This window comes from Electrona antarctica, assembly GCF_951216825.1.
Source record: "Electrona antarctica genome assembly, chromosome: 8".
Lineage (NCBI taxonomy): Eukaryota > Metazoa > Chordata > Actinopteri > Myctophiformes > Myctophidae > Electrona > Electrona antarctica.
The window spans coordinates 1905023-1929846 of record NC_136789.1 but is presented as its reverse complement, the minus strand read 5'-3'; the positions used below and the strand labels follow the sequence as shown (position 1 = coordinate 1929846).

Below are 24824 nucleotides of genomic sequence, written 5' to 3'. Positions count from 1 at the left end.
GTGTGTGTGTGTGTGTGTGTGTGTGTGTGTGTGTGTGTGTGTGTGTGTGTGTGTGTGTGTGTGTAAACGGGCTCTAGACACAGGATCTGTGCACGGAGCAGTAAACCATGCTGACGGCCGCGAGCTTAAACTAGGACAACCAATCAAAAAAGATGTGTGAGGCGTTCTTGAATTGTCAGACTGAGACTGACCAATGACACCGAAGCAACATATTCGCGCAACATTCTCTTTTATCCCCCTTGGATTTTGCAACTGAACCATTGTTGATAGATTATTATTATATTCCACGAAAATATGCTTTTATTTGCAAACTAGTTCAACCCGCTGGTGTGATTTAGGTCACATTTGTGTATTTTTTGCTTTGACTGACGCATAGGCTCGTAAGCTTCTATGGAAGCCCGCTAACGTTAGCTACGGAAGCTAACTTTAGCTAGCAGCTAGCGGTGTGTGTGCGCATTGTTTTGGTTTAACTCTACAAGCTATTATAAGAGGTTCAAAACAACTCAACATGACCTCGGCATCTGCTAAGGTAAACTGTCGCCTCGGGGATTTGAGATCTCTTTGTTTATAATATGCATAAAGGACAAAGGTTGATTGACTGTTTATAATAATAAACTAAGCGATTTAATTGATTCACTCACCGTTAAGGGCATTCTTATTTGTCACTACTACCCTCTTTATTGCACGCATTAATCATGTGTTGTGATCACCTTCGTGCATGGCTGGTGGTGGACAGGTGGGAGAGATTTTCTCCGCGGCGGGAGCTGCTTTCACCAAGCTGGGTGAGCTCACCATGCAACTGCACCCTGTGTCTGATTCCAGCCCCGCAGGGTAAGTGATTGATTGATTGATTGATTGAATGAATACTTTATTAACAGTTTACCATTTGATTGTGTACAGAGGTACGGTTTGCAATGATTGTTAAAAGGATAACACTCGTAACATTAATTTAGACATTTAATAATATACAATAATAAACCAGACACAATCAACACACAATCATGCACATTGGACAGAACTTTTCTCCACACTACCAGAGCCAGCCGCAATTTGCAACTCTAGATTTTTTTATAATGGGATGAATCTAGAGTTGCAATACCCTCCATTGACTCCCCACTCATCATTTTGCGTTTGCGATCTGCTTGTCTTAAATGACGTTAAACTCACCAACATTGCAGCTGTAGTCCAAGCTTGAATTATTCTCTTTCAATCTGCAAAGCTTGTTTTTCATGAAAATCCCCCGTAGACATGTTATGAGCTACTTTCTGTCAAGAAATTCTGTGCAAGTGATTCTTTTTCTAAGTGCTGGAGTTTGGAAGCGCTCATCGTAAGTCACTGAACGTCCCTGCATGCATCTGTTTCGCATTTGCACATAATGCAGGAGGCAGCAGCGCGACCCCTTAATACAAACGAGCGCTTCCAAACTCCAACATTTCTTCTTCTTGACAGAAAGTAGCTCATAACATGTCTACGGTGGATTTTCATGAAAAACAAGCTTTGCAGATTGAAAGAGAATAATTCAAGCTTGGACTACAGCTTCAACGTTGGTGAGTTTAACGTCGTTTAAGACAAGCAGATCGCAAACGCAAAATGATGAGTGGGGAGTCAATGGAGGGTATTGCAACTCTAGATTCATCCCATTATAAAAAAATCTAGAGTTGCAAATTGCGGCTATACCAGAGCATGTAGTGAACTCCATCACAGACAATGGTCTTCAAGCCTTTAAACGCAGAGCTCATAGACATCTCCTGACCACCCCTTACACTGACTGTTGAGCTGCAGTGAACCATTTGATTGGCCAATGGATATGTATCTTATCTTACTTGGCTATTGTTCACAATTGCATTAAAAAAAACCCACTAGTAGCAATGAATGAACACACACACACAGTACACACACAAAAAACAACCACCAGCTCAAGTCACTTTGCATTTCTTTGCATAAATCAGGTGTACCTATTAAATTAGCTCCTTTCGGAACCCTACGTTAAAGTTTCTGACATTTTGATGACTTTATGTAGGGTTCCTTCTCACCGGATTCAAGCGACATGGGATGCCATCTGATTTCCCCTGACTTAGCCCTGTGCTGCGGTGTGGGTGTCACGCTGACATATTCCAAACGAAGCATATGGACGCTATAGGAGACAACGAACCATCTGACCCCCCCCGCGAACGGCTCAGAAGCCGTTAAGTATTTTTAATGTTTGTACGACCGTTTTGCCAGCTCTGAAATTCTCTCTTCGGTCCCTCCTTGTTGACATCTCGGTTGGCTAGCTGCGCCTACGAGGCGCGTAGGGAGGCGCTGCTAGCCAACCGAGATGCCGAGAGGCGGTACAATGGGATGTCAACAAGAGAGAATTTCAGAGCTGCCAAAACGGTCGTACAAACATTAAAAATACTTAACGGCTTCTGAGCCGTTCGCGGGGGGGGTCAGATGGTTCGTTGTCTCCTATAGCGTTCATATGCTTCGTTTGGAATATGTCAGCGTGACACCCACACCGCAGCACAGGGCTAAGTCAGGGGAAATCAGATGGCATCCCATGTCGCTTGACGCCGGTGAGACCGGACCCTACGTGGTAGGTCCAAAGGAGCTCAACCCGGGGGGTCCGGAGACGGGCTACTATTAAATGTAACACTTATTTGAACATCATTATCACTTACATCACCTTTACATTTACCATTGTTAAATGGATCTAATAAACTATCTGAAACAAAAGTAGATATGTCAGGTACTTTGCTAGAGGAAATGCTGATAGAACCTGATATCTATTTCCTTTCACATCACTGATCACTTGTGTGGTCTCTCGAGGGTGGGTGGGTGGGTGTGTGTGTGTGTGTGTGTGTGTGTGTGTGTGTGTGTGTGTGTGTGTGTCAGAGCTCGAACTCGAATCGCCATCTGTTGTGTGTGTGTATGTACGCATGTGGATCTACTGTAAGCGGTGAGGGAAAGTGATAAAGTTGCTAAGATTGGCTGTAACCTTGCATCATTTAATTACAGAGCCAAGTGGACAGAGACAGAGATTGAAATGCTGCGTTTAGCAGTGCGGCGATTTGGTGATGATTTGAACAACATCAGCACAGTGATTAAAGAGCGCACTGTGTAAGTCTGCATGTCTTAAATGCTGTTTGTGTGTCAATGTGTTTAAAATTAAAGGTCCTATAAGTGATATTTCTTGGTTAAAACAAAGGTGTTTTCTTAATAAGTGTTGGTTAGTTAGTAACAGACCAATCAAGAGCATGAACCCATTTACTGTGTTCCAGTTCCAATTTTGTTAGCTCATTTTTCATAACCTGTATGATGTCTCTTGAGTCTCTGATTAGATGAAATTGGAATACCGACCTGAAAATGCATTTTATGTTTTCTAAAGGGCTGGAGAGACATGGAGACTAGTTACAGAACAAAAACTCTCTACTCTATATATAATAATATAAAATCACTTACAGCACATTTGAAGGTCCAGGCCAGGGACACCCAGGGCTCCTTTAGGGGGTTTCAGGTGGACCCTAGGCAAAACGATTTATAGACCTGTACTGGTCTGTAACAGTACGTTTTAACAGCGGGCGACAGCCAGACGAATTTTCCGGAAGTGCATTTTTTGTCAATGGGACCTGGCAACTACTGGCGATAGAGGCGATAGCAGGCGAACAGGCGATGGTCGAAAAGTGGGCGTAGGAACGTCGGCCGAAAAGATAAAAATAATTCATCTTTTGGGCGACATCGCCCGGTGATAGTGGGCGATTGGGTGTTAGCCAATGAAATTCAAGCGATGCTCGCCGTTGGTCGCCCACTGTTAAAACGTACTGTAACTCTGATACCTCTTTTTCTTTTTTTGGTTCTCAATGGGAACCGGTTCAGTTCTTTTTGGTTCTTCTTAGTCTATGAGTCAGAGCTCCAAAATTGGAACGTTAATTATGAATTGAGTGGGCAAAACTCTACCTATATTAAATTGTTTATATGATCAATATAAGTACATTTATATATGATAACCCTTCACAGTAGTAGCTTTTTCACATTTTCTATTTTTTGCATATTTTCCTATATAATGCCTCATTTGCATATTTAAAAAAAATGAAAATTTGTAATACAATAAATCATTCTCTGTGTAAGTAATCAACTTGGGAAGTTTCGTGGTGAAAATCTAATATAGGTATGGTTTTGCCCACTCAATTCATAATTAACGTTCCAATTTTGGAGCTCTGGCTCATGGACTAAGAACCAAAAAGAACTGAACGGGGGTCTGAGAGTGTCCAAGTGTTCAAACTCGTACACTCTGAGAGTTAAATGAACACAGAGCATTTTAGAGTGTAGATTGGTGTTCCAGAGATTGTATCAAATGGTTGGAGAATCACTGTTCTAAATATACTCTATGAATGGAATTCACTGCAGAGCCCAGATAAAGAGCACAGTGAAGAGGAAACTGTATGAGGACAGTAGGGTGCCCATCTCATCAGAATCCCCCAAAAAGACCATCAAGAAAACAACCGTCACCATGGCACCTGCCGCAGCGCCCGCCGCCCCTGCCATGATCACTTCGCCAACATCGCAGGTTGTCGTGGCAACAGGAATGCAAAGCAGCCCCTCCTTAGCCCCACCCATCAAAAAGCAGAAGACTGCAGGTAACTTAAAGATAAAAAATATATATTTTGTGTGTGGTAAAATGTATTTAATCTTGTACTGCACTACCTTATAGTAAACAAATATTTTGTCCCTCTGCAGATGTGACACTGAGTGCTCTCAATGACTCTGATGTCAACAGTGACCTTGTGGACATCGAAGGTTTGGGCGATGGCTCCTCCAATAAGAAGCTCAACTTTGATCAAGGTGAGAGTAGTACAGAGCCTCATAAGTTGGTTGTTTTCTTCTGAATATGCTTGAATTGGTTTTGTATACAGTATATGGTATGGTGTAGGACAGGTTAATGGTTCTAATCATCAAGGCATGTGGTCTGCAGATAAATCCATTTCAAAAGAAAAACTAGCATTGAGATATGTGAAAGTTCTCAGATTTTCAAATGTTTCTTTTGACCTGGCAGAAATGTGACATTATTAATATTCGGTGTACGCTGAAACATCTCTACCAAAATGGCAACAGCTTTTAAACATTGTCATGTTATTTCCATGTATTTCACAGAAAGCTTAAACCTGGACTCCAGCCTTATAATGAACTCCAGTGACCTTCCCCTCCTGTCCCGTTGACGTTTTACCAGTGACCTGGCAGCCCAGTGTAACTTTGTGGGGCGAGACTTTGTGAACCCATCGCTTCTAGACAAACTTGGTTGCAGAATCCTGGAGCTGTGGTTCCATGTTCTGTATGTTGCTCATTGGGGACAGATTTCTAACTAGGAAGTGTTTTCTTCCTCCACCTCCTGCACATTTTTATTATCATGTTTTCAAAATAGACAGTTTTTTTTTGAAGGTTTGGAAGTGCACAGACAACGAGTCGCACAAAAGTTTGGAGTAGTAGTGCGGTCTTCTCTCACACATTGGCTTCAAGTTTTAGGACAGTTATCTGGCAGTCGAGTTTCATCAGCTACTCAACTGGAAATAAATCAATGCCGGGTGTATGGTGAGCTGAAGATGTGGTTGTGGGTTTGTCGGTGATATTCTGCTGGCAGTGTGCAAGTTGGACCAACGGCAGCCATATCTAACAAATATCATGTCCCTCTTCTTTATTTGGAGATGGTTGAAAATAAAATGCAATATAATGTATATGTGATGTAATGGGTTATTAGGCTATTAAGCCCATGTTTTTAGCAAGCTATTATGTACTCCATAGTTCACTCCACAGAAGGAAATTAGTTTCTAGGAAAAGTGTGCCATTTTAAAACGAAAAACATAGGAATAACCTGTATGGGAAAAGTTGTAGGATGCTTGTATGTTCCCTTTTGTTACATAGAGTCCTCATTTCTTTCATATTATCAGTTAATAACTTGGATATAATCCAGTCAATTTGAATATAATCTGTTTTCAGTGTCGGTGAATAACATTCGGATCCATTTTATGCTGTTTAGTTAAAAAAAAAAAAAAAAAAGGATAAGAACCAAAACTGAAATTCTCTTGCTGTGTCTCATTGTGGTTGGTGTTTCAATTCTGCCGGATATTACCTTTTTCTACATTATAATTTACGGTCCACTGTGGTGGCATAAATGTTACAATATTTTACAGTACAACCAAAACATCACTGCCGTTGTGGTTGTATAGTAGAAATAAGCCATACACACAGTAAATTGGTGAAATATATTATATCTATTACATCCTCACTAGTCAATTTCAAAATGCTAAATAAAATGATGCACTTAAAAGTAAAGATTCCAGATGAGGCAGAGGCAGACAGTGGTTTCCACCCTGTATATGCACACAGTAAATACAAAAACTACAAATGTATAGTATATCTTCTAAACAATACAAAAATCTATAGCAATGAGCGAGGTAGGTATTAGCTGTGCTTTGTTTTAAAAATGTGAAATCTGCCATACACACAAATAGGCCTTCAGGCTACTTGCAATCTTAACAGCTAATGAAATCAAAAATTCAATTTCTTTGGGAAATGGACGCATGATCTGCTCCAAATCAGAAGATTCAAGAGAACACGTTTTCTAATGATACATTTTTAATTACATGATTGTTTTCATATACAATATGAGATCAATTCATATGGTGTACATGGCTTTGTTTTCACTAAAAACGTAACATTTTGTGTTCATTTTACAGCCATGAGATACTCTGGACTCGTCTGGAGGGAATGAATGAATATAGTATTTTATTTTTTTATTCTTTTACAGATCCATAAAAATACATCATCTTTATCTTATGTATTTGTAAAGAAAAAGAAAAACTATTTACATTTTGAAAATACTTGTCTGAATGTTCTTATACATAGTAAAAGTCTGAATTTGACTGAGATGGTACAAATGGACTCAGTTAAAGTACTTAGTTGCACACAGGTGTGGCACAACAAAAATAGCCAATCTACAAGCTCACAACACGTTGTGCTGCAATGTGTTATGAGCTTGTAGATGGGCTATTGTCAGTGCAACCAAGTGTATATATCAGGCTTTAGATGTGCTTTAAGTTCCCTTTCTTGCTCGCCTCTTTCCACTCTCAAATGATCTAGTTCATTACTCTCTCATCCTTCACTTCTATCTTCTCTTTACACGCTTTTTTTTGTCTGAAGAGTAAGATGAATTAGCAGCCATCTTTAGATGTAGATCTGCTATTCTTGCTGTGTGCTGCCTCTACGTATTTTTGTAAGTGGTTAAAGTGATATTTTCACCCCAGTTGAAAATGTAATTTCTAGTGAGCACACTCCACAAGCATTCTGGGACCATCAACCTCCAATCATGAATCCTGAAGTTTGAGGGCACACATGTCAACCAATCCACGGAAGGGTGCCCCGGGGCGCAATCATATCTGCGGTGTCACATTAAGCACAGCTTGACACCGCAGCACTGATTGCCTACAGCTGGCCTACAAGGCACCACTATGGATTCATCTATAGCCTACATCTTCAATGCAACGAGGCTATAGCTCATTAGATACTATATGATGTCTAATGATGATTCACAATCCAGCCATGAATCATGCTAAAAAAATAAAAAGCAAATCATTGATTGTACTTTTTTCTGAGGTGTTACATTAGTGGGGCGTAAGCCTATGCCTTATACTTGCTCGAGTGCCCAATATTGATTGACAAAAGTGCAAAATCATTACTAAAAGATTCAACTTGGTTTGGTATTGAAGGTTAATCATTGTGCCCATATAATGCTATAGAGGTATGCACACAAAAATTAAGATATTCTACCACAGACAAATGTCACTTGACACACTGACACAGTTTACGGAAAGTATCACACATTCAGATTGTGGCCGATAGAAATGTGAATATTGTTTTTTTTAACAACGGTATAGGAACGGCAATAACAGCAATACAAACGAACAATGAAGAGTAAATCAGCATGAATAGAAGGAAGATAAGAGCCCCTTAAAAGACAGTTAAGAGCACAGTGTCAAATTGAGGACAAGGTCATACACAGTAAAATCCCCCATAACTCAGCGTACAAATGTACAACCACATTATGGGTCCAAATGGACCCAGTGACCCAAATAGACCATTTTGGTTACATTTGTATGCTCTCAGAATTAAATTTGGCATTTTAACTGTGAAGTTTGGTCTGGTTACTGGTGGCAAGACAAGGTTTTTTTTTCTCTTAAATCCCAACTCCCACTGACCACAGCTTCTCTATTGTAATGTCAACGTTTTTGCAAAAACTGTTTTCAAAGAAGCTTTACTGTATACACTCACTGTATGATGGCCACGACAAGCAAATTTACATTCAACACTTTGCCACAGAAACGTAAACCGTTATGACCACAAATGAAGAAGATTAAGGGTGGGGGAGCTGGGATATGGTTTGTCATCTGTTTCAGTGGCCAATATTTGAAAAGATATTCTTTTCATTAAACCCAGATTTGAAAGACGTGGCAAGTTTTGCCGGAGAATGTTTCCCAGAAGGCCTCATTAGCACTGCAAACCACTATTGCCAGCGGCTTCCAATGCACCAAGATGATCTATCTATTCTAAGCACAGAGTTGCTTCTGGGAAACGCTGAAGTGACCCTATGCAACAGGTCACTTAAACTGACACTGCTAGGCTAATAAGGCATGAACATCATGTCAGGCAAATGCTATGAACTCAACCTCGAACTTAAATTTAAAAAAAAAGAAAGAAAGAAAAAATATGTTCCTAAAATAGGACATCCATCATTCCAAAAATAAAACAAAATGTCTTCATCTCGGGAGAACACAAGAATGGAAGATAAATTAATAAACAAGACTTACATTTCGAACTCACTCTGAATGCATTGAAGCACACTGGAAAAAATACTAGCTATCAGTTAATGAAAATCTTAAAATGAATGATGGAACATATTGTCAATTGCAAAACCAAGTAAAAGTATCACAAATGTATGCCCGAAAATACATACAGTATATATTTATTTTCTTTTTTTAACAAAATGGCCCCAAAAAACGATTCTTTGATGCAGCGATCCATGCCAAGATCAGTGTATGTGTCGTGCCATTTTATGGCAATTCAATAGGTTAGTTTGGGCTTGTCAGAACCGAGCAGTTCCAGTCAAACCCATTGCAATGGTCACTGCATTTCATGTTGAATGCATGACAAACAGTTATCACTGCTCTTTGAAAGAAGCAAAAGCATAAAAAAAAGCAGAGCATGTAATGGCGTGCTTCCATCATAAAATACACTTAAATATGTCACACTACAGCCTATTTCTGTACACCTTTGAAAATAATTTGCTTTGCTTAGCATTTGGCAATCTGTTGTTTCACTGTAAAGTCCTACTGTCCTTAGAGTATAGAAATAGAGGAAAATGGACCAATACGGGTCCATTTTAATACTCTGAGTTACATGATAACCTGTGATTTTACTGTGTACCTCACAACCATCTATTGATTCTATTCTATGGGGTTCTCGGGAGTTCCTGAGAGATGTCAAGGTCTGTCCATTATTGCGGTTAGACAATGACGATAAAATAATATTTCTTTTGACACTGCAGAACAGCAGGACCAACACTCTTCATCCACGTTTGTGAAGAATAACCAATGCTGATGATTTTGAATCGAGAGGAGTGGATCTCAAACTTTTCCAGGTTAAGGACCCCCCGAATAAATATGTATTTGGATTGACCCCCATTTGAAAAAGTATTTTTGCCAGGGATCCCGGTACAAGATTTGTGTTCTGTGTTGTTAAAATGTTTTGACGCATTGTGGGCTTGTAAGGTTAAAGTGGTTAAACAGATTTTGATACTATAGTATATATATTAACTCCTTTTGCTGGGGACCCCATGGAACTCGGATGCCACTTTGAGAATGAGAACCACTTATCTAGAGGTTGGACATACCCTGGTGGCTCAACCGCTTGATCATATTCATTATAATGTCCTGTATAATTTCCATCTCAGGACCAGATGTACGGTATATTGCATCACCTTGCACCACCACGGTTATGAAATCAACCTCTTTCCGACTCCTACAGATTTATAGTTTGCAACCATCAATTAACAGACATGTCCTTAAATGTGCTTTTTGACCACCAACATCAGAGATCAGTAGTTGGAACAGAAAGTGGGCCCAACTCCCCAAGAATTAGAGGGGGTGGGGTGGGGGGGGGGGGGGGGGGGGGGGGCAGAGGGATAAACAGCATCCATTGTATCTAGATATGCATCCATTCATGTAACAAACATTTTTTTCTTTCTTACAATGGTCTAGTAATTTCTGTGCAAAATTGTGTGATCTGTGAATTGTAAAATCTACGAATAGTGTAGATTGGAAAAATGTTTTGTCCATTGGCAACATAAAAACAGCACTGGTATAACACAGACAGTTTAAGAAATTATGTACATATTTCACAAGTGAAAGGTCAGGAGGAAAGGATGTGGAATCTTTAACACATGCCTCAACATAAGGAGAACACAACTTTTATGTCACTTTTATCCCATGTTCAATAGTCAAATTAATCAATAGTTTCTGATAAACAAATGTGCTCAAAAGTAACACATGGTGTGCTGGAAATATCACATCCTTAAAGGGTGATTTATACTTGTGCGCTGGAGTCGCGTGCTGAAAATATCAGATCTACACAACGCATCACATGTTGTGAGCTTGTAGATCTGCTATATTTGGCATGTGACAATGGCACACAACTAAGTATAAATGAAGCATAAGAGTGTGGGAATGACAGCCCTATCCGTTTCCCCATAGATTTACATCTAAAAATATATGGCCGCATATTTGCTGTATGTACATGACATCCCAGCGGGCTATATTTTAGGGTCCAGTGCAAAACACAATGGTTTACAAATGATTTACCTCGGACCAGAAGTTGGCATTCACCTCGCCATCTAAGTAATTGCAAAATAAGCAAATACGTAAACATTGTTTCAACAATGTTGTTCTTAGCCTGTGACTCTGTCAGAACATCAGTGACCCATGGAGTGACCCATGGAGTGAGGAAAAACTGCAATAGGCCATGGGTAAAATACTACTGAGGCACAAGGATGTGTGGACAGCAAGGCAATATTCCTTCTGAGCATATACTACTATGTACATGTATATCCACATAATATGACGCCAAATATTTATAGGAGCGAGCCAGTAATTACAGAGATCATCCCAACAACCGAACGCTCCATTTACACGTCTCCCCCTGGTCTCTGACGCCTCTGGTGAAATGTGTCACAGAGGGATGTGCAGATTAGCAAACTCTTACACTATTATGGTGATTAAAATGCTCCAAAATCTATGGGGAAGTGTTAGATTCTCACATCACTGCCGCCCCATGTAAAGTGTAAGAAAAACTGTTCACCCCATATTATAAACTCCCCCTCAAAATCCAGATACCAGGGGAAAGAACTGTAATGTAAAGTGGCATTTATCTTCTCTGGTTTACACTGACAATTCTACTACAGAACAAAACTCTTCTGCACTCTGACAAAGGTTCTTTGGATCCATTGCCTCTGCAGATGTTCCAAAGTATACATCTTTATGACCTCACGTTATATCTTAAGTTATTTGGAATCTGTCTCGGGGAGTGTTATTAATATTCACAAATACTGGATAGTCTGCCCAAGATAAAACAAAAGAACATATATAATGTTTTAGAACTAATTAAGCCAATTTCCTACCCTAGTACCCATGAAGAGTAAGAAAACAATGCTCTAACCTGAGGACAATGATCACATTCATAAGAAAACACATCCAAAGAAGAAAGTGACACTTTAGTCCATCTGCTGGAAAATAGTTATAGAAGAATGATATATTGTTCAAATAAAGCGCTTCAAAGTATTCTGACAAAACAGCTGAAAAGTGTCTACTGGTATGTAGGCCAATTACTGCAAACTATGACCATTAAAGGAAGGCAACTAAGCAAACAAATTAAATATGCACCATAACATTGCATTTGCAAAACACCATATTAGACCACTCAATAAGATCTGGCAAACTCAGACAAACCACTTCTTTTTGGGCCTTTAAAACACCTTTTGAAGAACAGGAATGAAAGAGCACAGTCAATAGCATAGAGCTTTGCCTGAGGATTTAATATCTGTCGTCAAAACCCCCATTGGATTAAAACTGAGGGTAAAGTAACTTATAGTAAAGCTTCCGTTCTGAATATTCACATATAGATACACTATAAACATATAGACACAGAGCCATTAAGGCCTTTAGACCACAGCTTCATACGTTTTTAGGCCGGGCCCCAATTTAGACTTGTGGTCTCTGAACCTTCTCCCCAGGCTCTTTAAACTATTTCTGTGCCCGTTATGTTGGGACCTGACAGAAGTAGACACATGACCCGTTTTGGACTCCAGTTCCTTAGTTATCGAAACTAGGGAGATGTAGGCAAGACACTTCATGTCCATGAAGCCTATTTATATTTTCGGCGAGCGAAACAGCTGTACAAATTATAAATGAGCCATAAGGCTTGCAAAAGTTTCTTCTAGAACACCTGGAAAACCAATTCGGACTATGCCGTTAAAACATCTCTGAAGATGGAAGAGCAGCAAAATGTATACAGAGAACTTCTAAAGTATCTCTTAAGGCTAATTTTAACTTCGAGCCAAGTATTGTTGGGGTCATGCTATCTACAATTTAGCTACTGGCAATGAGCACAAGTTGGGGTGTGCTGAATTTTGCAATTGAATTCTTGGGTTTATGTCTAAGTTTGGTTTTAAAATATCATCAAAAAGTAAAATATATATACTTTCAGACAAAAAGCTCTCATACTCTGTTTTGGTTTAGAAAAAAAGATTATCTGGTTTGGATTGGACCATGTGTTATTCCCAAACCAGCCGTCAAGCCAGTTGTTTTTGGGAGCACTCATTTTAGTTGACTCATCGTCCTGCGTATGTGCAAGAGTAATAACAAATGCACAACTTTTTAAAGCGAGCCACTCTCAGAGCAAGTGTGCACACTGCACAGACAATGGTCTCGTTCGTCAATGAGGGCACTATCCCGAGTTGGCATGGCAGGGTGGATGGAATAGCTTATACCGTAAACCAAAACGAGTGCTCCGTCTGTGCGTCTCAGCCAATCACACAGATTGAAGGCGGAGTTTTCAGCATGACAGGCTAGGGAATAACTCAAGTGCTGCTCTATCCCAGGTTAATATGTACCAGCTTGATACAATGGTATGCAGATGTTACTCCAACTGTTTCTGTAAGTGCTCTAACAAATATAATTTCAGCTTGTAAGCTAAGTTTTGGCTTATGCTGCCCTGTGAGAAATGAATGTTGAATTCCCAGTGGAACATTAAGAATTTTCCAGTATGCAACGCGACAAGACTGCTGTGGACTGGTCAAGACAATCTGACCCTTGCAGTATCAAGCAAACACGTTGTCTCCATGCTGTTATTCATCCTCACAAATCAAGGTGCCACTTTGTAGTAACATACTGTAATATACTGTATGACTACATCTTAATTAAAACTTGCTAAATGCAGATAATCAGAAGAGATCTGACTTGTAATTTCAAAAGAGATTTTATGGTTGGTTCTGGGGACCTGCTCTCTCTGAGCTATTTGTATGGGACATTGACGCTCCATTCACCTAACAAGCAGGAAAAAACTATGTCTATCTGTCAGATCGGCTTGCAAAGCGCAGTCCAACATGAAGTTTTACTCAAAGAGAGTAATGCCCGAATTATACTCCATCACTGGAAAAGGCAGATCTGCAAGCTCACAATGCATTGCGCCTGCGACACATTGTGTGCTTGTAGTTCGGCTATATTCGTGCACAACTCTGTTGTACGACAAAGTAAAAATTGGGCTGAAGAGGAAATCCAGATGACTAATGATGAATAGTGTCCTTATTGTTCCATTCCAACTGGCCAGTGCCAGCCTTTTAAAGGCCACAATGCATGATGGAATATACACGCTGTAGTTTTTAGTCAGCATCAGATAATGTAACATTGAAAAATGTATGATCCATGGTAATCCCTTCAGCAGTTTTTTCCATGAAATGCAAGGTGTTGTGCCAAAGATACTGATACACACAGTGTGCCCATGCATTACCTAGGGTAGAGGCAGATCCTGACTGATATACCGCACACCCTTGTAAGGTTCATGGCACGGTGGTAGAAGCCTAGTGATGAATACCCCTGTAGGCATGTAGGGCAGGGAGTAGACTCCAATTGACCTACTGTAGGCTGACACCCTCTGTTCAGACCACTCTGCCAAAGCCATTAGTATCCAATGGCCAATTTGATCTCTCACATATACGTATGACACACAGCTGTTGTGGGTTCTGCTCCGGGCAGAACTCCTCTGTGCCGACAAAGGAGCAAATAAGGCACCTATGGTAAATATCAGGTTCTCCGGTTGTAGAAAAATAATGGACTTCCGACTTGCAGTGTTTTTTGTTTTTGTGATGTGCTGTGCACATGGTGGCAGGCTGGTGTCTCCGGGCGAGTTACGTGTGGGTGGTCAGGTGTAATTTAGTGACCAGGGTGGTGGTGGGTGAAGGATGGAGGAGGGGATAAAGACAGAGGGCTGCCTGGCGGACTGGAACACAGCGGAATGGCTCCTCCTTGAGCAGAAACTGCAACGGCCTGTGACACACTGATGGCGGGGCGGAGAGAGAAGTAGGGAGGGAATCGCGTCAGTTTTACAACTCTCGTCAAAAGGCTTGTCCAACAAGGAGTATACAATAGCTCTGAGTTATGCTCAGCTGCGTCCCGCTGTCGCGCACCAAAAATACACATTTCACTGTGAGCTTGTACATCTGCTATTTTCTGTGTGCAATGTGCAGCTAAGTACAAATTAGGCTTTAGTCTTTTTAGTACTATACCAGAGTAAACAATGCACACAGGGTGTAGTTATGCTAGTTCAGATTCCTTTATTCGGAACTTCTGCCCAGTGTATTTTAGACTGTCCAGACCTGGGTACATATTCCTTCCTGTGTTTCTGTATTGCCATTATAGCTCTACCGATATCCTGTTACTGACTCACTGTTGTTAATGGCCCAACATTACAGTACCTTCATGATGAATAGGAGGGAGAGAAAGGGAGAGCGAGGCAAACAGAGAGGCAGTGAAAGTAATATGAAAGCGTGAGTAGATCTGCGCTCTGATTTGTTTTCACATACTGTTTTGATTGTGTGTGTGTGTGTGTGTGTGTGTGTCTTGCCACTGTTTAAAGCAGGCAGCGCACCTGACTGTGTAGCTGGTGGAGTGGGCGGGATCTGTTACCCCAGCAACAAACAGCTTTTTGGGTGGCCCGTCAGACTCCACCCCTCCTGAAGGACACAGCAGATGAACAGAACTCCCATTAAACAAACCGTAAAGCAGGGACACATCCTGGCAGATTGGAGGACTTGATTAGAGTGAACTTAGAATAGGACACACACACACACACACACACACACACACACACACACACACACACACACACACACACACACACACACACACACACACACACACACACACACACACACACACACACACACACACACACACACACACACACACACACACACACACACACACACACACACACACACACACACACACACACACACACACACACACACACACACACACACACACAGGGCTTAAAGCCAAAAACAATCCCAAGACTGAAAATGTTTTTTTGCAAATCTGCACTGATCTCATTAAATGACCCCTATGAGATCCTCAGGACTGAAATCAGTCCCCAGGACTGAGAACTTTAAGCCCTGCACACAAGCACGCACGCACGCACGCACACACACACGCACACGCACACGCACACACACCTACCTTTCCTCTTGAGTGGAGTTAATGCTGGCCATCTGACAGTGGAGCTCAAAACTGGCCTGATGAAAAATAAAGGAATCCAGTCACTGTAGATTTACATAAAAATGATACAGATGTATCAAATCTCATTCCATGACAAAAACAACCCATTTAATTATGTTGGCACATTTCATAGAATAGACTGACATGCACTACAATGTGATTTAAATAAAAGTAAAATAAACAACATTGGTTAACCTTGCATCTATAAACAAGCTCGTAATGTTTGATAAGCTGTCATTTTGCGTTTGACAAACTGGACAAACAGTGTGTCTTATACTAGCTGTGTGATTGATTCAAGGGGAATTTCACTTTATAACAGAACACCCACAATATCAATACCAGTGAGGATAAGGTTGATTAATGTGATATACCTGAACCTCCTCGTAGGGCTGGGAGATGAATTAGGCGTGACACCGCTGTCCTGTGAATGGAAGCCCTGGGTAGAACCATAAGAGTTATAGTATGTTTAGAACTAGAGGAACTGGAGCAGAACTGTCAACTTCACCAACCCACCATTCTCTTTAAACCCATTTAGACCTGAGACCTGATTCTACAAAATGTCTTACCTATGTTTTTATGTCAGTGGTTCTCAAACTATTTCATGTCAAGGACTCCCAAAATTGTGTATTTGGCCGCCGACCCCATCTCAAAATATGTTGTTCCAGGGACCCCCCAGAAGCAAATATTTGAGTTAAAAACGTTCGCTGTGAAATAATATATATTCAAAGATTTGCACACATTTTCACGATTTTTCAAAAATAGTAGATCTACAAGCTCATAGAGCGGCACTCGGTAGATCTGCTATTTTTCAACAGCTAAAGTTTTGAATAGTGATTAAAGTGGTTAAAAGCTATGAGGTGACACAGATGCGTCCTCAGGTATAGACGAATTCACAGAGGGGTGCCCTGGGCGCGGCCCTTACTGAGGGGTAATCCATGGAGCAGGTGCTCCGTAGGCCAGGTGTAGCTAATCAGTTTGTCTATAAATAGGTTAAATCGTTCATATGTTAAGAATGGCAGGAGGGAAGGCCACCTGTGGGTGATCATGATATGAGCCGAATGTTCAACTTCTCATGCATACGCCCGTTGGCTGCCAGAATCCCTAATACAATCCTGTCTGTATCCAATGAAAACAAATGTTAGAACAGCCCTGCAGTACGAGGTCTGATCGACCTGCTATATCGTGATAACTTTAGTGTGATAACAACTACTTGCACATTGATTTGACTGAAAGTCAAAATGATGGAATTGCTGTAGGTGTCAATCCATTGATGAACAAAAGTTGTGTGCTAACTTTCACTACTATTCACTACTATTTATATAGAGATTTCTATCTAATCTGATTCCCCATGCAGATGCATCATGTCACAGACTCACACAGATTGTGCGCATAGACCCCCAAACTCACTGGCCAGAAAATGGCAGATTACCCTCTTTCTAGTTCTAATGTAACTCTATGGGAAGAATAGATTAAATAATTAAAGAGTACCAGGATGTTGCAAAAGACAATATTGTGTACTGTTCTTATGTCCTGAGAAAAAGTAGCTTCTCGGAGTTAGATCTTTCCTTCTCTTCAGTATTTGCCTTTGTGATCCAGCACCTGTTGTAATTGTGTGCCACTGTCACCGTTTCTCAACATCAGGTGCAGAGACCACCAGGGGTCCAAATGAACCCTTATGGGTCTGTTGAATAAAGTAAACATTGAGGAATTTACAGTGTAGATTGCGGTCCCAGATGAAATTGTATCAACTGGGGGGGGGGGGGGGGTCGGGGGTCTGTGGTCTAATTCATATCAAACTAGGGGTCCTTGAAATGAAAATGGTTGAGAATTACTGTTCTACTTACCCCTGAAAAGTGGTCATGCCACTGGCTGACAGGAGACGAAGGGATTAGACTGGAAGCACTGCAGAGAGTGAAATAAGAGGGACGAACAGCGTAGTGGAGAAAGAGGAGGAGTAGGACAGAGGGAGAAATAAGATACATATGAGAGAAAGAGAAGGTGAAAAACAAGACCAGGTTAAGAAAGAGAGATAACTAATTCAGTGGTACTGAAGTGAGCCGTGCGTGCGTGCATGCGTGTGCGTGCGTCAGACAAGTACCTATGTCTCTGTAGACTCTCCCTGAGTGTCATCTCCATATTCTCCTCCTGAAATAACCAAACACACACTCAACGACATGTGGGTTTACATATCTATCCATGCATGTGATAAGAGGAAGCATTCTTCAAAAGGTGTGTGTAAAAAATAAATGTAACAAATGCTACACTATGTAACTTTCAGTGAATTAAATATCATTTTGACCAATCTGTAAGGTACAGTATGTTGATACAATGTAATAGCACATCTGCAGTGATTGCAGTAAAGCCTGTACCCAGTTGGTCTACCTGCTATTCTATTTAGAAATGTAGATCCTGTGGTCTGGTACTGGTTGACCCGCCAAAAAGGTCACAATTCAATACTGGTATCTCCCCTGAGCAAGCAGGCATGCTCTATTGGCCCATTGGTAAAAGTGCATATATAGATGGTATGATAAAGTGTGTTTTCAATAGACGTGTGTGCATTCAAGGATTTCCTAATCTACAACAAACCTTGCACATATTGTACAGCTCTCAATGAGAACACATAGTATACACTACATTACATTATAAGGCTTTGTTCAAACTGCAGGCAAATCTGACTTGTTTCTCAAATCTGATCTTTAGGACTGACTGTCAACTATTGTTTGCAAGCTTCTCAGATTGTATTAAGACATTGTTGACCTATCTGCATAGATGCATTTCCAGACAAAGTCACACTGATAAGAACCAGTATGTGCACGCAGGCTCGACCGCTCCTTAGATGCAATGTTAATCTGGTCACAGCCGCATGTGTAACTAGAAAAGGTGCCCCTCAGGGCACAGGTCTCCACCAGGCTAGGTCAGGTTGTGGCCTCCTGGTGGTGCTATAATAGGCCAATGTGAAAAGGGTGCCATTTCTTCTTACGCCTTTGATGGCAATTGGATGATTTGAGGCATTTTGTTCCCAAAATGTGTTTTACAAAAATACACCTGTTGGTGGTGCTATAACAGACAATGTGAAAAGGGTGGGATATATTCATCAGCCTAGTAGTAAAGTGCATGAAAGATTTCACGTAAATTGCATGCTCCGTTCATGATTTGAGGCTTTTTGTTCAAAATGGACCAATCCTACAAACTTTGAAAGCCAATGTTGGCCAAGGATGGAATATGAAATATCGGACAGATCCTTCTTGAGCGCATGACTATAGATACTGTGTAATGATTTGTGGGATTTTTGGACAGAATCTGGAGGAGTAATATCCAAAAATGTCGGCCTCCTGGTGGCACTATAAAAGGCAATGTGAAAAAAGGTCAAAGGTTTGTCCTTGGCCTCTAGGGATAGAGTGGTTGGCGCTATAACAGGCCGTTCTGGAAAATTCGGGGCAGAGGTTCATCGTTGGCATCCAGGGAGTGGGTGCAAAGTTTGGCATCGACCGGGTTAACGGTGACGGCGATTAGCTGTACACACACACACACACACACACACACACACACACACACACACACACACACACACACACACACACACACACACACACACACACACACACACACACACACACACACACACACACACACACACACACACACACACACACACAGTGTGCAAAACATACTCTCCCCATGCCTTCAGCTGGTGGAGACAAAAATGCATCCCATCAAACGTTCAGATGAATGCTTAGGTTGTTTACTGTGATCTCTCGCTCATGAAATATGTAATCCTTGGTTTCTGTTGTGTGTACTTTATAGGCCTTAATAACACAGGCATTCATGACAAAAGTATCACCAAGTACATACTAATAACTAGCCCCCATTGTCCTTACCTGCCTCTTGTGGTCTGACCTCTCACTGGTCAATGAGAAAGGAGACAGGGGGAGTGCCTACAACAAGACAGGACAGATTATGATTGGCAGGCCAGCCAACATTCACTCTCAAACACAAACCACGGCAAGCACACAACAAATTTGTACATTTCATGTGGAAATCTTTTACTAATTGTTAGTTGGATTAGCTAGATTTCTGGATATGAATTCCAAATGTTTATGGAAAACAACTGAGAATGTGTTGTAGTCGAGTTCTGTCCCGCTGCACTAGTCTATCCTAGCCAGCATAAGATCAAGATAACTCACCACTACCGCCGTGGAGGTTGAAAGAGAAGCCAGTGTTCCACAATGCATGGTTTACACCAAATGAAGTTAAGCCAAAATATTGCTTTCAATCATATGTTGTCATATCATATGAAGCTCACAATGTCTCCCTCTCTTAATAGCGGTCACGGTCAGCCAACAGCTTTTACATACATTATGTGTATGACCTTCCCCTGGAGTCAATTTAACCCATTTAGGACGGGAACACCTTTTGGGGTTTTTACCCTTCAAGACGGGAACCCGTTTTGGGGTTCCTGTTTCTATGTACACTACAGTACTGTATATAGCAGCATAACATATATTTTCAGAAAACGTCCTCAGTCCTACATGTAAATGTGTTCGTCATTGTGCACTGGGTGTACCCTGTACTTGTACCTAAGACTCTGAAAGATTGTAACCAGTGCTTGGCACACAGCATAAGGGTGGCTGGATGGTGGCCGATTGGTAACTGCAACCCGGGCTCCTCCAGAGTTAGTGTCGAAGTGTCCTTGAGCAAGACACTGAACCATAATTGTTCCTGATGTGCTGGTTGGTGCCTTGCATGGTTTCCGCCGCCATCAGTGTATGAATGTGTGTGTGAATGGGTGAATGTAATGCACAATCTATGTAAAGCGCCTTGGATAAAAGCACTATATAAATGCACCATTTACCATGCCCTCTCTTAATAGCGGTCACGGTCAGCCAACAGCTTTTACATACATTGGATTGGATTGGGACAAGTCCCTGCGACATACTAACATCATGTCCAGGGGTTGTACTTTAGTGAAAATGGCAAAACGTACATTATTAGAAACATTACTATGGGCTAAACTGGGACAGACCACACGCACAAATGCATATACCCACTCCTATACTCTCTCACAGACTCTCACCCTTGAAGGGCAGCTGGGGTTGACAGAGACACTGCTGCGTCGGTACCGTGATGAGCTCATCGGACTGAACACCGTCATGCCATCACTGGAAAGTGCGATTCAGGTCCAGGCCAGGGTGACAGAGAGAGTAAAAGTCAGTGAAAGAGAGCGAGACAGTAACAACCCGTGTCTGTGATGTAGGTATTTCTTACTGTTTTGACAAAAAAAATGACAAGAGGAGTGTGTGTGTGTGTGTGTGTGTGTGTGTGTGTGTGTGTGTGTGTGCCCGTGCATGTGTGTGTGTGCAATGTGCATGTACTACTGATGTATAGTACACACTGGCTGGTCCCAGAGGCTGAAAGCACACACACACACACACACACACACACACACACACACACACACACACACACACACACACACACACACACACACACACACACACACACACACACACACACACACACACACACACACACACACACACACACACACACACACACACAGTCCGGGGCCCCTCCTCCGGACGCGGAGGGTGCGCCTGCGCACTGATCCACTTCCATCCATTCCATTCCATTCTGACACACACACGCACGGGCACACACGGGCACACACACACACACACACACACACACACACACACACACACACACACACACACACACACACACACACACACACACACACAATGGCAGTCCATTTTAATACACATAAATCTGGGGACCGACAAGAGTACAGCATCTTGCAATGGGTCTGGTCCACAAGATCCGCTACACCACCAAGATACCCATGTACCTGTCTAAATACTTCCTTAATGTCAATGAAGTCCACACCCACAACACCAGAGGGAGTTCAACAAACCATGTGCAACCCAGATTCGGCACAAACAAGGGACTAAGTTAATTTTGCTCCTATGCCACCAAAATGTGGAACACCCTACCAACAGTCATTAAGACATGCATATCCCTTGGCTCCTTCAAAACCGCTCTCAAGGTCACCTATGGACGGCTGTTTTTTACCTCCTTTTATGATGATTTCCTGTTTTTGGCTATATAGAAGTGTATATTTGTACGTCTCTAAATGATCTGATTAATTGAAAATGGTGGACCCTATTGTAAACAAGTGTATTAAATGCTTTATTGTGTCGTCCACAGTTAATACATACTTCAATCAATCAATCAAAAACCTGTGTGTGTGTGTGTATGTGTGTCTGACCTGACACTGGTGATCATGGGGGCGCTATTCGATCTACGAAGAGCCCCTCCTCCGGACGCGGAGGGTGCGCCTGCGCACTGATCCACTTCCATCCGTTCCATTCTGACGATTCTCCGGCCCGTCGCCTGGCAGCGTCTCCTGCCGCCGTGCAACCACTCGAAGGCGGCGTTGGGCTTTACTCGAGCCCGCTGGAAGCCTGACCCGCAGGCCTCAGATGCAACAAGCCAGAGCCGCCAAGTCAGCGGGGGAATAGTCCCGGACCAGTTTCCTTTGCTCTATCGCATTTTCCCTAGGAAAATGTACAGCGACTAGATGAAATGGAGTCCTTTCACGGGGGGGATTTGTACCAATGCAATATGCTTGATGTGTTGGTGTCTCAAAACGCAAATCTTGCGGATCCGAGAAAGCTCAACAAAAACCCATACGAAAACACTGATAACTTTTGCTAAGGTATATAAATATCACCCAGCTAGGTGTCATCGCTACACGACGCAACTTTTAATTCGAGTACCAGAAAGTGACGTGACTTTTAGGATTAGCTGTTCAGCTAACGTTTAAAAGGAGAAAATCGCACAGGAGCCTTTCCCAAACCTACCAGGGCGTTTAGACGTTTCTCGGGTAAAGTTGTCCATTACGCCCTCAGCGATAATCACCAAATCTTCAAACGCTGAGAAGCATGGTCGAAATTAAAACTATTTGAAAGATTTTACAACATAGTCCCTCACCAAATAGAGGTAGTTCATCAACTGTGAGAATAGCGCCACTCGCTGGCCAAATAAAATACTGCGGCAAAGATGACAAATTGCAACATGAGAAGAGACTTCGTGATCTGCCAGTAGTCAGTATAGCAGGCAGCCCACTATATAATATTGCAATGTGCAACAGTAGTTCACCGGTGCACTAACGCCTACTAGACTGAGTGCATCGTGAAACATGACTTCATGTTTGTCAGTAATCTGCATGTTAAATAAAATAAACATTATACCCTGATTAGAACTATAACACAACCTCCTTTTGGACCTTCTAACAATTCAGATGAGCATGACAGGCTAATAAAGAATATATAAAATATCAGTTCAAAGCTATCACTAACATCAGGATTGAGATAATCCATCTGATGTAGGCTATATGTAAAGTAAAGATTATAATTTATAATATAACCACTTGAGTCATATTATAATAGCAGATCTACAAACTCACATTGCATTGATTGAGCTTGTAGATCTGCTATTTTAGGCAAAGAGATGGAGGAGTCCGGACAAAAATGAGGGGAGAACCTGGCCCTGCAGGGGGACCTCAAGGAAGTGTAGGTTAAAATGATTTAATAATAAATAAATTACAGAAATTGACCCTTTATTTTTATTGTCACCACACACCACAGTAGGCCTATACTTGAAGGGAATAAACTTGCTGATTCACCAAAGCATATCATGGATTCACACTCGCAACCCGTTAGGTTACAGATCTTTACTGATGAGAAAACCAGAGACTGGGATTTGTAGGATAAAGTTCTATTTTGTATTAAAGCAGCACTATATGTAACCCCGGATTTGAACCTGGTTTCCTGCTGACATGTTTACCGGCTGGGGATAAATTGTTCAGGTTCAGGTTAAAATTTGTGTCAGATCCTAGATCTAGGTGAGACTGAAACATGACCTTTGACATGATCTAAATGTCTCAATAGAAGAGCGGAAAGACAAAATATTAAAGGACAACTTTAGTTTTTTTCAACCAAGGTTCATGTTTTAGGTTATTATTAGAGAAAGTAAAAGATGAGTGTTATTTTTTATTATTTTTTTCATTTGCTGCTTTCTTTCGTTTTAGCGATTTTAGCTATTTTTGACATGGGCATGGGGTATTCGAACATGGGGCTAAAATCTAAATATGTATTTTCTTTTTTACAAAATTGTATAGCGATTTATTTTTTTATTATTTACTATAGCCCTACTAGACCCCAAGAAATTACATCTGTCCACAAAAGATCACAGGGTCTACTGAATGTGAAGGGGGAGGTGACAAACTGACATATTGAGCCTATGACACACAGTATGTCACCTCAGACCCCTCAGGGCGTCTTACTGTTATATTGACTATAGGCATATTGACTAGCCAGTAGCCACATACACATGTGCCGCTGTGTAATATTATTATTATTATTATTGTTATTGTTATTGTTATTATTAAATTAAAACAATTAACTGTTCTATTCGATATCAGCCAGGCCACAAAATCAGATGAAGTCTATAGCCTATAGGCAAAAAGGATAATAGAATTAATAATTACAATGTTGAACTTGAAGAATGAAATAGATTGTTACAGCGTTTAAGCTCTGCTCAGTGGGATCGTTGTCCGGCTGGTCGTCCCTGAGCACTTGTTGCTTGCTTGTAAAGTAGCCTGCCTAGGCTACAATGAACTAGTGTATTCTTCCATACTGCGGTTAGTCGTTTTTACCCATGTGTTTATCTGAGATGTGTTGTGCCTCATCCTACAAACTATCTGCTCCTCTCATCTCCCACACAGGACAGAAATCTCCCATCTGTTTTGAGTCGTCATCTCCAAAAATTGTGAAACTGGACACCCAGAACGAAGCTCATTGTTAACCCTTTCAGGGCACAGACATCATTGTGTCCTAAACATTGTTTCATCAGAAATCCCAGCCAGGCCACCACAAAGCCACCCGTCCGTCCGCGCACTTTCTTTCC

General features: G+C 41.4%; 2 protein-coding genes across 3 annotated transcripts; one reads left to right on the top strand and one right to left on the bottom strand.

Annotated features, from left to right (window-relative positions):
• The first annotated feature begins 171 nt into the window (after positions 1-171).
• Positions 172-6051, top strand: bacc1 (BPTF associated chromatin complex component 1). The gene is made up of 6 exons (XM_079508828.1): positions 172-529; positions 737-831; positions 2998-3099; positions 4387-4616; positions 4717-4821; positions 5131-6051. Exons 1-6 carry the CDS (start codon positions 509-511, stop codon positions 5193-5195), a joined length of 618 nt encoding a protein of 205 aa, XP_079364954.1. The 5' UTR covers positions 172-508; the 3' UTR covers positions 5196-6051.
• Positions 6052-6742: 691 nt separating this feature from the next.
• LOC306928593 (P2R1A-PPP2R2A-interacting phosphatase regulator 1) lies at positions 6743-22921 on the bottom strand. 2 transcript variants are annotated; one of them, XR_013790721.1, is made up of 11 exons: positions 22718-22921; positions 22123-22411; positions 20929-21013; positions 19733-19789; positions 17953-17999; positions 17699-17756; positions 16226-16290; positions 15816-15871; positions 15226-15310; positions 11063-14634; positions 6743-10886 (listed from the first exon to the last, which is right to left on the bottom strand). XR_013790721.1 is itself a non-coding variant. In XM_079508827.1 (10 exons), the coding sequence occupies exons 2-10, from the start codon at positions 22221-22223 to the stop codon at positions 14511-14513; spliced, it is 678 nt and encodes a 225-aa protein (XP_079364953.1). In that variant the 5' UTR covers positions 22224-22411; positions 22718-22921; the 3' UTR covers positions 6743-14510. The 2 variants fall into 2 exon arrangements, 1 of the variants encoding a protein (XP_079364953.1); XM_079508827.1 differs by having other exon boundaries at positions 6743-14634.
• Between the last annotated feature and the right edge of the window lie 1903 nt (positions 22922-24824).